The 12,453-nt window shown below is 41.1% G+C and overlaps 1 protein-coding gene across 4 annotated transcripts in view; it reads left to right on the top strand.

Annotated features, from left to right (window-relative positions):
- Positions 1–12,453, top strand: part of LOC118701524 (DDB1- and CUL4-associated factor 12-like) — a 64,200-nt gene that overhangs the window by 16,595 nt on the left and 35,152 nt on the right. For 3 of the 4 annotated variants that reach the window (XM_036406177.1, XM_036406176.1, XM_036406178.1), the window contains exons 3-4: positions 10,354–10,560; positions 11,766–11,826. In XM_036406177.1, coding sequence (XP_036262070.1) covers positions 10,354–10,560; positions 11,766–11,826 — 268 coding nt within the window. The remainder of the gene's footprint in view (positions 1–10,353; positions 10,561–11,765; positions 11,827–12,453) is intronic. The other variant, XM_054517772.1, reaches the window with a different exon arrangement.

The following is a 12,453-nucleotide window of genomic DNA, read 5'->3' as shown; positions in this document are numbered from 1 at the left end:
TACATTACCCTACCAGCTAGGTTTTAACATTGTTTTCTAATTATTTTGGACCAGTACCTGGGTTATTATATGCATATATATATATTTTTCTTCTTTGATTTCTTTCGCTTTTGCTAGAATGACTTTTCTGGGGTCATCAATCTTCAACAATCTGATATATTAAATGTTGCCTTCTTGTGAAGGCCGCGATAACCTGGTTTCGGAGTCCAGCACGGCGATCCCCTCCTTGGGATCCCTCGGGGCCAATAACGGACGCTGACACCAATGTGGTGGACGGTTAAAGGCGTTTATTGAGGGGTCTCAAGGGTATTTATGGACTAAGGGGTTTCTCTACGTCAGACAGGGGTTTGGCTATACTTTCTAGGGTTAGTATGGAGTGGAAAGTTACCGGCATGCATAGGTTAGGGGGGCTACACGTTTGGCTACATTCCAAGGGTGATCCTTATCTATGGGGAGGGGGGTAGAAGGATTCCTGTAATTTTCCGTCACAACCCGAAATCTTCCGAACGCCTGTCCCTATGCCTACCACAATTAAACTTTCCACAAACACCCCCTTCTTTTGCCAATAAATAGTCTAAAGCCAACCTATTCTGATACACTACAGGTTTTGTTTGGCTTAGCTAACTTGATATTAACTCTAATGCCTGGGCGGCTTTATTTGCTATCATTTCTATAACTGCTTGGAGTCTTGTAATATGACTCAATAGATAATTTGGGGTCAATACAGAGTTAAATTGCTGTGCTGGTTTTACCTTTTCATTTACTATTTGTTTTTTTACCAAATCTTGAACTGTCTCTTCAAGATTAAATGTAAAACAAATCCATCTATCTCCTTTTGGACATTCAATTTCAAATCTATTACCACTTTTTCCTAAGTTTCTTGTAATCCAATAATTTTCTCCTTTTTGCCTACAGGTTCTTAATTTGGATGGGTTATAACAGTGGCTGTTGACATAGGTGTGTGTAATAAAAGAGGAACTTTGGTTTCTTTCTATGTAGTGCTTTTGGTAGCATTTGTGACACAATCTTGCTGGTATCCCGAAAGGGAAAAGACGACAAATGAGTGACAGAAACAGGAATAACAGAGGTCCAGTATGGCTTATACTCCCACCTCCCATGCCTGTGAGGTTGCAACCCACAGCAAGTATATTTGATCTTCTCGGTGGCGAAATACAGAGGCCAATCTGGTCTTGCCCTCTATTTCCTTGTCACTTTCTCTTAACTATTTTCTAGGCAAATTGTTTTAGACACCGTTTCACTGTGGTCTCCTACCGTTCCTCAGGTATCTCTCATTCAACAGGCACTAATAATTCCCATCCACAAAACAAAGTTATTACTTTACACTTTTTGCAATAAGAGCATAAATTTTGTGAACCACAATACTAATTATTCCCACAATTCAAGCATTTACTTATAACCCAGCTAGCATGTCCAGTATTGGAATGAATCAAATAAAGTTTACTAATGGAAATGGTAATTCCCCTTCTCCCCTGTACAATTCACAGGCTAAGGTCAGAATACAAAAACAGTCTTGATCTTTCTATCTGAAGTATTCCTCCCCAAAGGAGATGTTTTATTCAGGCAGTGCTTGAAACCAGTGATACAAGCGTTGTCTTACTTCTCAATTCAGTGTTATTCTTTGTACATTTCTTGGATCATTTGGGTTTTTCCAAACTATTACCACTCAGTCCCCATTGGAAAGTCAGATCGGTATCACCTGGTTTAAATGTGATAGTCTATTCTTCAGGTTTCTTCACAAGTCTTTTGATTCTGTTGGCATTAATTCACCCTCTTTCCGTGATTCTGATTGTTGCTTCAGTAGTACCTGGAAAGGACTCCTTAATAGCATAGTAATAAAAGAAAGACAATACTGCATTAACTTCTACCATTCGCTTTTCTTCCAAACTTTCTGGGTTTAGCTAAAAGCTTTCTCCACAGCAACCTCTTCTTCTTCTATCCAGCTGTGCTAATAGCTGCAGAGGCAAATTCTTCTTTCTGTGAGTTACAGTTAGTTAAATAAGAAAAGCCTGACCAATTTCAACACGAGATGTATCACATCTATTGCTTTTTACTTTTTCGGCAGCATTTAATTGTTTTAGCCTTACAAACCCATTCTTCAGAAAAAAAAACCCAACAACTTCTTTTTAACAGCAAACAAAACACACAAAAGAAAAAAAACTAAAAAAAAAACCTTCTTATTTAAGAAAAACAACCTACTTTGTGAGGTTTGGAGAGTCATCAATCTCTGCTTTGATTTTATCTTTTAGTGCTAGCCCCCTCCCCCTCTCTTCACAGCCTTGCTGTCAATGCTGTTCTTCGCCCTTCCCCCGGTGCTGCCACTTCGCTGCAGGGCTGGAGCAGGGGAGAACAGCCACGGGCATGGGGACCCTGGGGGCATACCTTGGGTCTCTTTTGCCCTCTCTCTCTCTCTTCTTCTCTCTCTCTCTCTTTCCTTCTCTCGGCCCACTTACCGGGGCCGACGCTGCCATCCTCGACTCGGGACCCCGACAGTCTGGGAGCCCCCCCCCCGGCAGTTCCGCCACGGAGCCAGCCCGCTCCTGCCCGGCAAACCTGTGTCCTCTGCTGCCAGCACCGCCGCCGGGTCACCTCCATGGATCGGTCCCTGCCGCAGTCCCCAAGACCCCGCCGCTCGTAGGGAGCGGTCAGACACCTCTCAACCTTGACTACCCCAAACTTGGCGTCCTCAGGTGCTCCTGACATTCTTTTTCTTTCTCTAGTCAACTTATCTTCTTTTCTCTTCAAGGAGGGTCCGTCCTGCTGAACCCTTTCTGGACCCCAGTTCGGCATTGAATAACCTCCTAACAACCATGTGTTAAGACATTTCCCTGCCTTTCATGCAAAAAACCTGCATTCACACTCCTGCTCTCTTCTAGCACCAAGATGTCATCACTCCACATTCTAACATCTCAGAGTTTGCTAACCACCTCCCTACTTCAACTTCTCTCTTTCTTTCCTTCTTACCTGTTTTTTTTTGTTGTTGTCTTTATTTTTTTGATTCAACACACCTCAGATGGTACGAGGTGAACTTAACTAATTTACTTCTAAAAGTAAGCTTAGAACTTTCTTTGGCTAGGATTGCTGTAGCTGTTATAACTTAAATACATACTGGCTATCTGTGGCTTACTGGGTCTAACATCTTTTGATATATAAGCTACTAGATATTTTTTACTCTTCTTCACTCCTGAATTAAAATTTTATGAGCTACTCCATTTTCTGTATTTATGTATAAATGATAAAGGATTTTTCAAACAAGGGTAAGCTTAAAGCTAGTACTTAGGCTAGTTTTAACTTAACTCTTTTAATTTAACAATATCTTCTTTGGTCTGTTTTATATCATCTCCTTCTGTCAAATTTTTTTCATACACAAATTTTGCTACCCGTGTGTACCCCTCAATCTATAATCTATAATATTTCAATAATCTAGGTAATTTTCTGATCTCCCTCTTTGAAGAGGGAGGGAGAAGGAATAAAATTCTTGCAATTTTCTCATGGTTGGGTTTCCAGCTACTTTTATTTATTAAGTGTCTAATATATTTTACCACTGGGTAGTGAGTCTGAGTTCTTTTATTAACCTCCCTTAAATCTTGTACTAGTCTATAACTCCCATCAGACTTTACTGAGGGAATAGGGATATTATGAGGAGACATACAAGGTTCTAATGCCCCATCCTTTATTAGTCCTTCTATTACTGGCTTCAAACCTTCCTGTCCTTCTAAAGATACAGGATACTGACATACACGTATGGGACAATCTCCTCTCTCAATTGTAACCCTTATGGGGTTGATATTTAATCCTCTTCTATTTCCTTCTCCAGCCCAAACTTCTTTGTTGATTTTTTTTCTTCTTCGTCTTCTTGGCCTAATTTTAAAACCCTAGCTGTCATTTTCCCATTTTCTGATATAACTTCTATTCTTAATTTCACTTGTAAGACTCTTTCCAATAAATTGCTACCTGCCCCTGGGACCAATAAGACATCTCCCATCCAAATTCTAGTTTCTTCTCTCAATTACCACATCTTTAATGACCAGAAATGTAAAACTTTCTCTTTTTGCCTCTGTTACTTTCACTATATGTTTGCTCACACTATAACTTTTTGGAACATATAACAGGCAGGTTCTCTCTGCCCCTGTGTCTATTACAAATTCTAATTCTTCTTCTTGGGGACCCACTTTTAAAGTTATCACAGGCTCCAGATGGTATTTTTCCCCCCCAAAAAAATTAGAGCTTATGACCTCTCTATTCCTCCTATGTTCCCATCTCTTTAAAGATTTTCAGATCTTCCGCTTACTTTGGACCATTTTCTTATTTCTCTTAAGTTTGTTTATCTATTTAGTTGGAGTTTCTTCTTTCTCCTCTAAAAGCTGTCCCTCAAAAACCTTTTGTTTTTGCATTTCGCCTTTGATATGCTGTCTCATTTATTCCCTTGGTTATGTAATTACGATAATTATTCATGTGTTTTCTCCCCTCCTCAATATTTTAACTTTATTTAGGAGGTACAGTTGGCATTTTGTCTTCTCTGGGGGTCCCCGTGGATTATCTTTTTCCTAAGCTTTTATTTCAGTTGCTCTGATTAATTACCTTTCTTCTTGAGAAAAAAAAAATTATTTTCATTACAGACTGCATCTCTTCTCAAGTATAAATGTTTGGACCTAAAAATTGGTCCAATTGTTCAGCTATGCCTATGGAATCCTCTAAATATCTCTTTTATTTATTTCTTAAAATTTCAGACCTCAGACGAAGTCAAAGGAGCATTTACAAACCCTGGTCCGTCCCCTCCTGTGAGAACCTCTCTTAATGGAAATAGACTAATCCCTTTATCCCATTCTTTTTGAATTTTTATCTTCTATAGCCTTTCTCCCATATTTCTAGGAAGAATCAGGAGAGGGCTTTCTTTTAACTGAACTTTTAGTGTTTCGATAAGGTGATTCCTTTAGAGAGTTCCCCTGAGCAGCCGGAGCTGTGGTTACCAAGGGAACGGAGCTCAGGGCAGGACGGGGGAACTCGGCACAGCTCAGGGTCTGGGTCCTCCAAAGGCGGGGTCTGCAGCCGGGATCGCCCGAGGGGCTGTTCCGGTGCAGACCGAGCTGGAGCGTGGATAGCCCCCACATGGCTGATCTGGCAGAGACAAAGCCGGCGACTGACCCCGGCTGCAGCGGCGGTAGCCGACCAGAGTCAGGGCAGCCGGGGATGGGACAGACGGGACCCCCCCTCGGTGCGGTCAGCGCGGTAACCATGGTCCACACGACAGGACAGACCCCCGCCTCCCGGCACGGCCAGCGGAGCGGCCGCGGGCCAGGCGGCCGGACTGGGACAGACGGACTGGGACAGACGGACTGTGCAGGAGCCGGCACCGGGGCTGGGGGGTGGTGCAGCTGCGAACGAGTGGGGAAACAGACGGGAATGGATGAGGTAATACTTTGTTCCTAGCTTTATACTTTCCCTGTTTTTCTTTTATTGCTTTTCAAAAATGTTATTTTCTTACAACCTCCCCCCTCCCCAGCATGTGGTATACTCTTTTTCTTCTGGATTAAACGGTTTTTACAAATAAATCCAGAGCTTAACAAATCCAAACTTCTGCTTGGTTACTTTGAAATAGTTGACGAGCTAACTTACGACCTTCTCATGTTGTTTTTCTCATCACTTTTTTATTTATCTTTTGGCAAATTATACATCTTTCAGTTACTTGCTTTTCTACTCCAAAAATCTCAATGCACCTATAGTTCCTTAAAAAAATGATCACACAAAGCCTGAGTATCCCACTGGGCTTTTTGATACATGTCCTCTGCTATTCCCTAGTAAGCATTTTATTATCTAATTGTCTTTCATCAAGAGGTTTCTATTTCCCCGATTTATCTTGTTCACCACCTGTCTTGTTTTAATTCCCCTTTTTTGCTTCCCTAAACTTTGGAATTTCCAATTTTTCCTCATTTGGAGTTAATATTAACTCTTTCAGCTCCATTTTCTGCTGCGTCTTTAGCTTCTTGAACTGCCAAATTATTTCCCCTTATTTCTGGGGTCTTTACCTTTTGGTGTCCCTTAATATGTACTATAGCTATCTCTCTTAGGTAATTTTAATGCCTCTAAAACCTCTAAGATAAGTTTCTCATGTACTAATCCTTTTCCTCTTGAATTAAGTAATCTCCCTTTTAAAATTGTTCTTAAGGTATGTGCTACTCTAAAGGCATACCTTGAATCAATATATAACTCCTTTCTTTTGTGTTAAATATTCTAATGCTCTTTTTAGAGTATGTAATTCACAAGTTTGCATGTTTTTTCTCATCAACATCTACATACCCTGTATTTTGCAAGGAGTTGTATTTCTGTTTGCTAACATAACTCCCAAAGGGCTATCTTGGGGTATTTCTGTTGGTAATTTTTTCCCGCTTTTCTTTCCCGTATCCACCTTACTGGATTTCTGCCCCATTTCTCAATATTCTATCTATTCATCCCCTGCTTCTGTTTTCCACTTTTTACTAACAACGTAAATACCACTTTTCTTTCAACTACTTACACTCAAAAAAACCCCCCACCTTTTTCTCACACTGCTTTTGAATACAATACACTTCCCTCCAAGGAGATATGGTAAGCCTTAAAATGCACAATCCACATTACCTATACTTTCATTCGTCTACATTCACTCACTTTTATTTCTCATTCACTTTTACACATTCCTTCACACCCTCAAGACACAAAGTGGATCGCTGTCGCCAGAAAATCACGGGTCCCTGTGGCCCCCCTCGCCTTGGGGTTGGCCTCTAGGTCTCAGTATCTCCAGGCCTCCTGAAAGGGCCCTGACTCTGGCTGCCTCCAGTGCCCGTTCACCTGTGAGTCTGTGCGTCACTCACACTCTTCAGCTACGGCCCCCTCACACGCCCGGGGAAAACTAGCTTGGTTTGCAGGTCACTCACTCTCTTCGGCCCAAAAGTTCCCACCTACCCGGGAACAATAGCCTGGTGTGCGGGTCACTCACTCCTCTTTCCACTGCCTCCCCCTTCCCACCCGCCCGGGAAGTTGAGGCTGACTTTGTGTGTCTCTCACTCTCACACACCACAAAACAACAATAAGGTACCTTTTACTTTCACATCACCTATTACAAGTTTAGGTGTTACTGGCCAGTCCCGGTGCTATTGGATATCCCTCAACCCAGCTGTGTTGTCCAACCCCAGATGCTCTTGGGCAATTTTCCCTCAATCCAGCTGTGTTGTTCAACCCCAGATGCTCTTGGGCATTTTCTGTCCCTCAACCCAGCGGTGTGATACAACTACAGATGCTCTTGGGCATTTAATTTGTTTTGCTGTGTTGTCCAACCCTGGATGTTCTTGGGCATTTTTTATCCCTCAATCTGGCTGTGTTGTTCAACCCTGGATGCTGTTGGGCAAAATTTTCATCCCTCAATCTAGCTGTGTTGTCCCACCCTGAGTGTTCTCGGGCATATCCTCACTCCGACAGAATTCTGCTCAACCCTGTTCTTGGATGCTCTTGGAATATAAATCCCTCAACCCAGCAGGTTTTTAGGGGCCCCTCCTGTCCTGTTTCCTAGTGGATTGGGCTAGGAAACCTTGCTCCCTACCTCCGAGGGGTCCAACCCCTCCCTGAGACCCAGTCCCAGTTACCCCGGGGGATTCTTTCACTCTCTTATCACTCGCTTTGTCTCTTTACTGGCTGCTTTTCTCGCGAAAAGACAGAAACGCAGCATGGGAGACTCCGCACTCACTTGGCAGGTCTGGGACAACCAGCCCACCTCTCATTCACATACATTCATCCTCCCGTACCTGCCCCCCCGAGAAATACTTACCAATCCTTTTTCCTTCCCGGGTTCTTCGTGCGCACTACTAGTCTTAGGGGGCCAATTACCGCGGTTGTAGGGAGCCTTTTTCCCTTCTCTTTGTTTTATTGCCTCCTTTTGTCCACAGATCGTAACCTGCGTCTGTCGGTCACTTCAGGGGAGACAGAGCGAGGCTGCCAAAGAGGGCAGGGCGCGCCTTCCCCACTCTGACTCTCCTAAAGCACCAGCAGCGAGGTGTTAACCATCCTCTGCTAACAAATTGTTAAAAACGCCAATCACTTGTTTCCAAAATTTTAAAAGTTTAATAGTAATAAAATGGTTATAAAAATAGTAATACAATTAGAGTAATAATAATTTGGACAAATTGAATTAGGAGAATATGAGACAATAAAGATAAAGAGTTACGGACGCCTGGCTACCTTTTTCTGGGCAGCACAAGCCCGAAAAAGGACACCCGTTAACAAAGGATTAACCCTTAAGAACAATAGCCTGTTGCATATTCATACACTTCATACATGATGCATAAATTCCATTCAAATACAGGATTCTGTCTGGTCATCGTCAACTTCTTCCTCCAAATCCTAACAGCGCCTTCGAGGCGGGAAGAAGTTGGTTTCTTCTGATAAGAGGGCCATAAATTCTTCTCTGAAAGATTTAGATGTCCTGTGGCTGCTATCTCACTGCGAGTCCTTTCTTTTTAAAATAAGTATCCTACATAGCATCGTTTCTATTTTAACAATTTTTTTTAAAACTATATTTAATACAGTACTTAAGAAAACTAATACAGCATTACTTTCTAACACAACACATATAATATTCATTTTAATATTTGCGAAAAGCCAATCATAAAATACATGCGTTTTTCACACCCTCCCCTTCCCTGGATGGATGGGGAGGAAAATTGGAAAAAATGTAAAACCTGTGGGTTAAAATAAGAACAGTTTAGTAATTGAAATAAAGTAGAATATTATTGTTATAATAGGAAAAAAAGAAATAAAATCCAAGAAACAGAAATGACATACAATACATTTGCTTACCACCCACTGACCCATGCCCAGCTGTCACGAGCCATCCTCACGGATGGGTTTCGTGATGGTTCGTGATCTCAGAGTGCAAAAGGAACCGATGTGGTACAAGGGGGGTTTGCAGTGATAATCAAAACAAATGGACCTTTATTGAAATAACCGCAGCCAAAATGCGTTGGGGAGGAATTGGGGAAAAAGGGAAAAATAAGGGAAAAGAGGAAGGAAAAAGAAAAGGGTAAATAGCTACCAAACGTAGAACGGCAAAGTCCTTCAATGTCCAGCTGATGGAGTTCACCAGGTCACGTCTGACGAGATCTCAGGGGTGCAGTTCATCTGGACTCTAATTATACTCTTTTTTGATGGGGGAAGGGGAATAGATCTTGAAACTGAATCAAAGGTAATCTATTGTATCTTTGGGGGAAAGAATGGTATTTGGAAAGGGTACACACAGTCCATGTTCTCAGCAGTGAGCGAGAGCCATTGTCTTCTTGGTCCACTGCTTGCACCTGCAACATCCATCTTGCTTTGGTCAGCTTGCCTCCCCCCACACACCTCCCCCGGGTTGGGGGTTTCAGTCCCAGTCCTTGGAAAGCATTGGAGGGGGCCTTCTCACATAGGGATTTCATGTCTCGGTTTTTCTCTGGTGAAGAGGCTTCTTACATCTCAGTTTGGCTGTCACGGTGGTTGCAAACGAGCAAGAGGGGTCTTCTTTGGGGGACCACCCCAAAACTCAGGAGAAGTCCAGCCAGGCCGAGAGGTGGGGAAAAATCACACAGCTATTGTTGCAAAAAGGTCAGAATGTCCTTCTTTCTTCTTGTTGAGCTCAGTGTAGCATACAATAAATACACATGTGAAAACAATAACTTAGCAATGCTCTCAGGTCTCAGGGCCCTGCTTGACATGTGACTTTCTCCTACAGGGCTAGACAGGGGGGTCTTTTCTTCAGTGGTCCCCCCAATGACGATCGTGAGGCAGATGAGGGATATTTTGGACAGACTCTCACACCAGCCCATCCCCCAACAGTGATTGGCAGCTCCCAGCCAATCCCAACCCCCTGCTTTATATACTGAGCATAATGTTCTATGGTATGGAATATCCCTTTGGCCAGTTTGGGTTAACTGTCCTGGCTATGTTCCCTCACAGCCTCTTGTGCACCTGCTTGCTTATACAGAATGGAAAACTGAGAAGTCCTTGATTTAAAGTAAGCACTATCAAGCAGCAACTAAACATCAGTGTGTTATCAACATTATTGTCATACTAAATCCAAAATACGGGACTGTACCAGCTACTAAGAAGGTAGTTAACGTTATCCTAGCCAAAACAAGGATGGATGATTAAAGTAAAACCCACAGTTATTTAATTTAGTTGTTTTAAGAAGGAATGTATACATTTTTCAACCATATTTGCAACATTTGTGGATTCTACATTTAAAAGAATGTTAGTTCAAAATAGGAAGAATATTTGACCACCTTGGTTTTCTTATCTGTGTGATAATGACTTGTATCTGCTTTTTTCCCCCAGTTATTTGTAATAGATGTCCAGACTGGTCAAATTACCAAGATTCCTATTCTGAAAGATCGTGAACCTGCCATGGTGAACCAGCAGGGATGTGGTATTCATGCCATTGAGCTCAACCCCTCAAGGACCTTTCTGGCCACAGGTGGAGACAACCCTAACAGTCTTGCAATTTATCGTCTGCCTACACTTGATCCTGTGTGTGTGGGAGATGTAAGTGGGAGTATTTGGGGAAATTTTATTCTGTCCCAAGAATTGCTACTTTGAAGTGCATAAGGTCAAAGCAAGTGTAAAATTTGGGAGTTTTGTAGTGGAGAGTGAATTAAATATGAATGAGTACATAAATATACGAGAGGATTCTCAGGGTTCTAAGTCAGATTTCTTTCTTATCCTCATTCAGGTCTACTTCAGATTACTTTTAAGCACTGAAAATGTAACAAAATCTTCACCGTCAAAGTCTAATTGGGGTGATGATGATCTCTGAAACTTAGCTTTAGTGAAAAAACTCATTTGAGAAGTTGTAAAGGTGATTCAAGGCTTTCTCTTCTCCAGTGCAGCTTATATATGTATTATTTCACAGGTGGAACTTGGCTTTGAGGAGTAGTTCTAACCCAGTGGCTTGTGGCACTTTGATAGACTTTGATACTGGTTTTATTTTTGAAACATCATGAGGCCTTTTTAAAACAGCCAATCTTAAAAAGAAAACAGCTGAAATGGGTATAGTGGTGTCCTGTAAGCACTTCACTCTTATTTTTCCTTTTTGATTCAGGACTTCACATAGACGTTAACTACAACAGCAGAGCTCAGGTCAGAGTTTCTGCAGTAGCAGATAACCAGCTGCAGAAAGGCTTGAATCTGAAGATTTGCATTACTTGTTATTCGTGTGCCACTGTGACTGCAGTTTTTCAAACAGAACTAGACCCCTATGGTCTTTTTTTTTATACACAGGCTTCTCACCTTCTGAGGTAAAGATTCTTGAAAATTTAACCAGTAGGTCATATATTTCAAACATAATTTTTTTGTTTCTTTTTAGGGATGTGCATTTGAGGAAATAAAAATAAGCAGCTACTTTATAGAAGTAAAGAACACTGCTTTCAAAATGGAAAAAATCCAAGTCCTTAGAATTGAGATTAATTTTTCCTTGGTCAGAGATCTGTTTTTCTATTGCCTAATTGCTCTCTATTAATTATACATGTCAAAATCAATAAAAGTTAAAATTACTGTTAAGTACTTAAACTGCTACAGCTGGATAGTGGAATACTATTTATATGTTTTTAGCATAGGTCTTCTCTTTCTGAGTTTGCACTTAAGTATTCTTCACTTTAATATTTTTTTCGTCTGCCTTGAGACCACTGCAGAATATAATGGCACAGAAAATCTGTCTTTTTTGTTTTTGTTTTTTTTTTTTTTTCTTTTAGGATGGACATAAGGACTGGATATTTTCAATTGCATGGATAAGTGATACTATGGCTGTTTCTGGTAATGTTAATTTTTAATTTTTTTTCCCCAGAATTTTATACTGATGTACAGCACTTGATAGGTCTTAGGGAAGCACCTTTAGAAGGGATTTGAAACCATTTGGAGCTACTTTGCCTATTTAAACCATTCTTGGTCTTAGTACAGCACTTAGCTTTTTAAATTTTTTTTTAATTTGTTGAGCCCTGGTCTAGATTGTACTTTTTTTTTTCCTAGTATTGGAGGGAATACTGTTGTCTTTACAGTAGGTGTTGACATGAGAGGGTGTCTTAACACAGTAAGTTCAAGGGAAGGATTCTACACCAGAATAATTTCAAGATACAGCTCAACAGTACTAGTTTCCTGAAATTGTATGGAAGACTGATTAATGAAAACTCAGTTTGTTTTATCAAGCTATCAGCAAAGTTGTGTGTGTGGTGTGTGTGTGTGTGTGTGTGTGTGTGTGTGTGTGTGTGTGTGTGTATTTATATATATAGGCACACATACTGTGGGAACTAATACAGAAGGTTCTAATAGAAAAGGTCAATTACTAACTTTTTAGTCAGTGTAGTTGGATAATCAGTGCAACTTCATAAAGTATTACTTACCTTGAGTAAAGGCAGCAATATGCCATTGAATTAATGTATTAGT

This window comes from Molothrus ater, chromosome W (genome assembly GCF_012460135.2).
Source record: "Molothrus ater isolate BHLD 08-10-18 breed brown headed cowbird chromosome W, BPBGC_Mater_1.1, whole genome shotgun sequence".
In the NCBI taxonomy this organism is placed as follows: Eukaryota; Metazoa; Chordata; class Aves; order Passeriformes; family Icteridae; genus Molothrus; species Molothrus ater.
The sequence above is the reverse complement of the archived record's forward strand: the minus strand, read 5'-3'. Positions and strand labels throughout refer to the sequence as shown.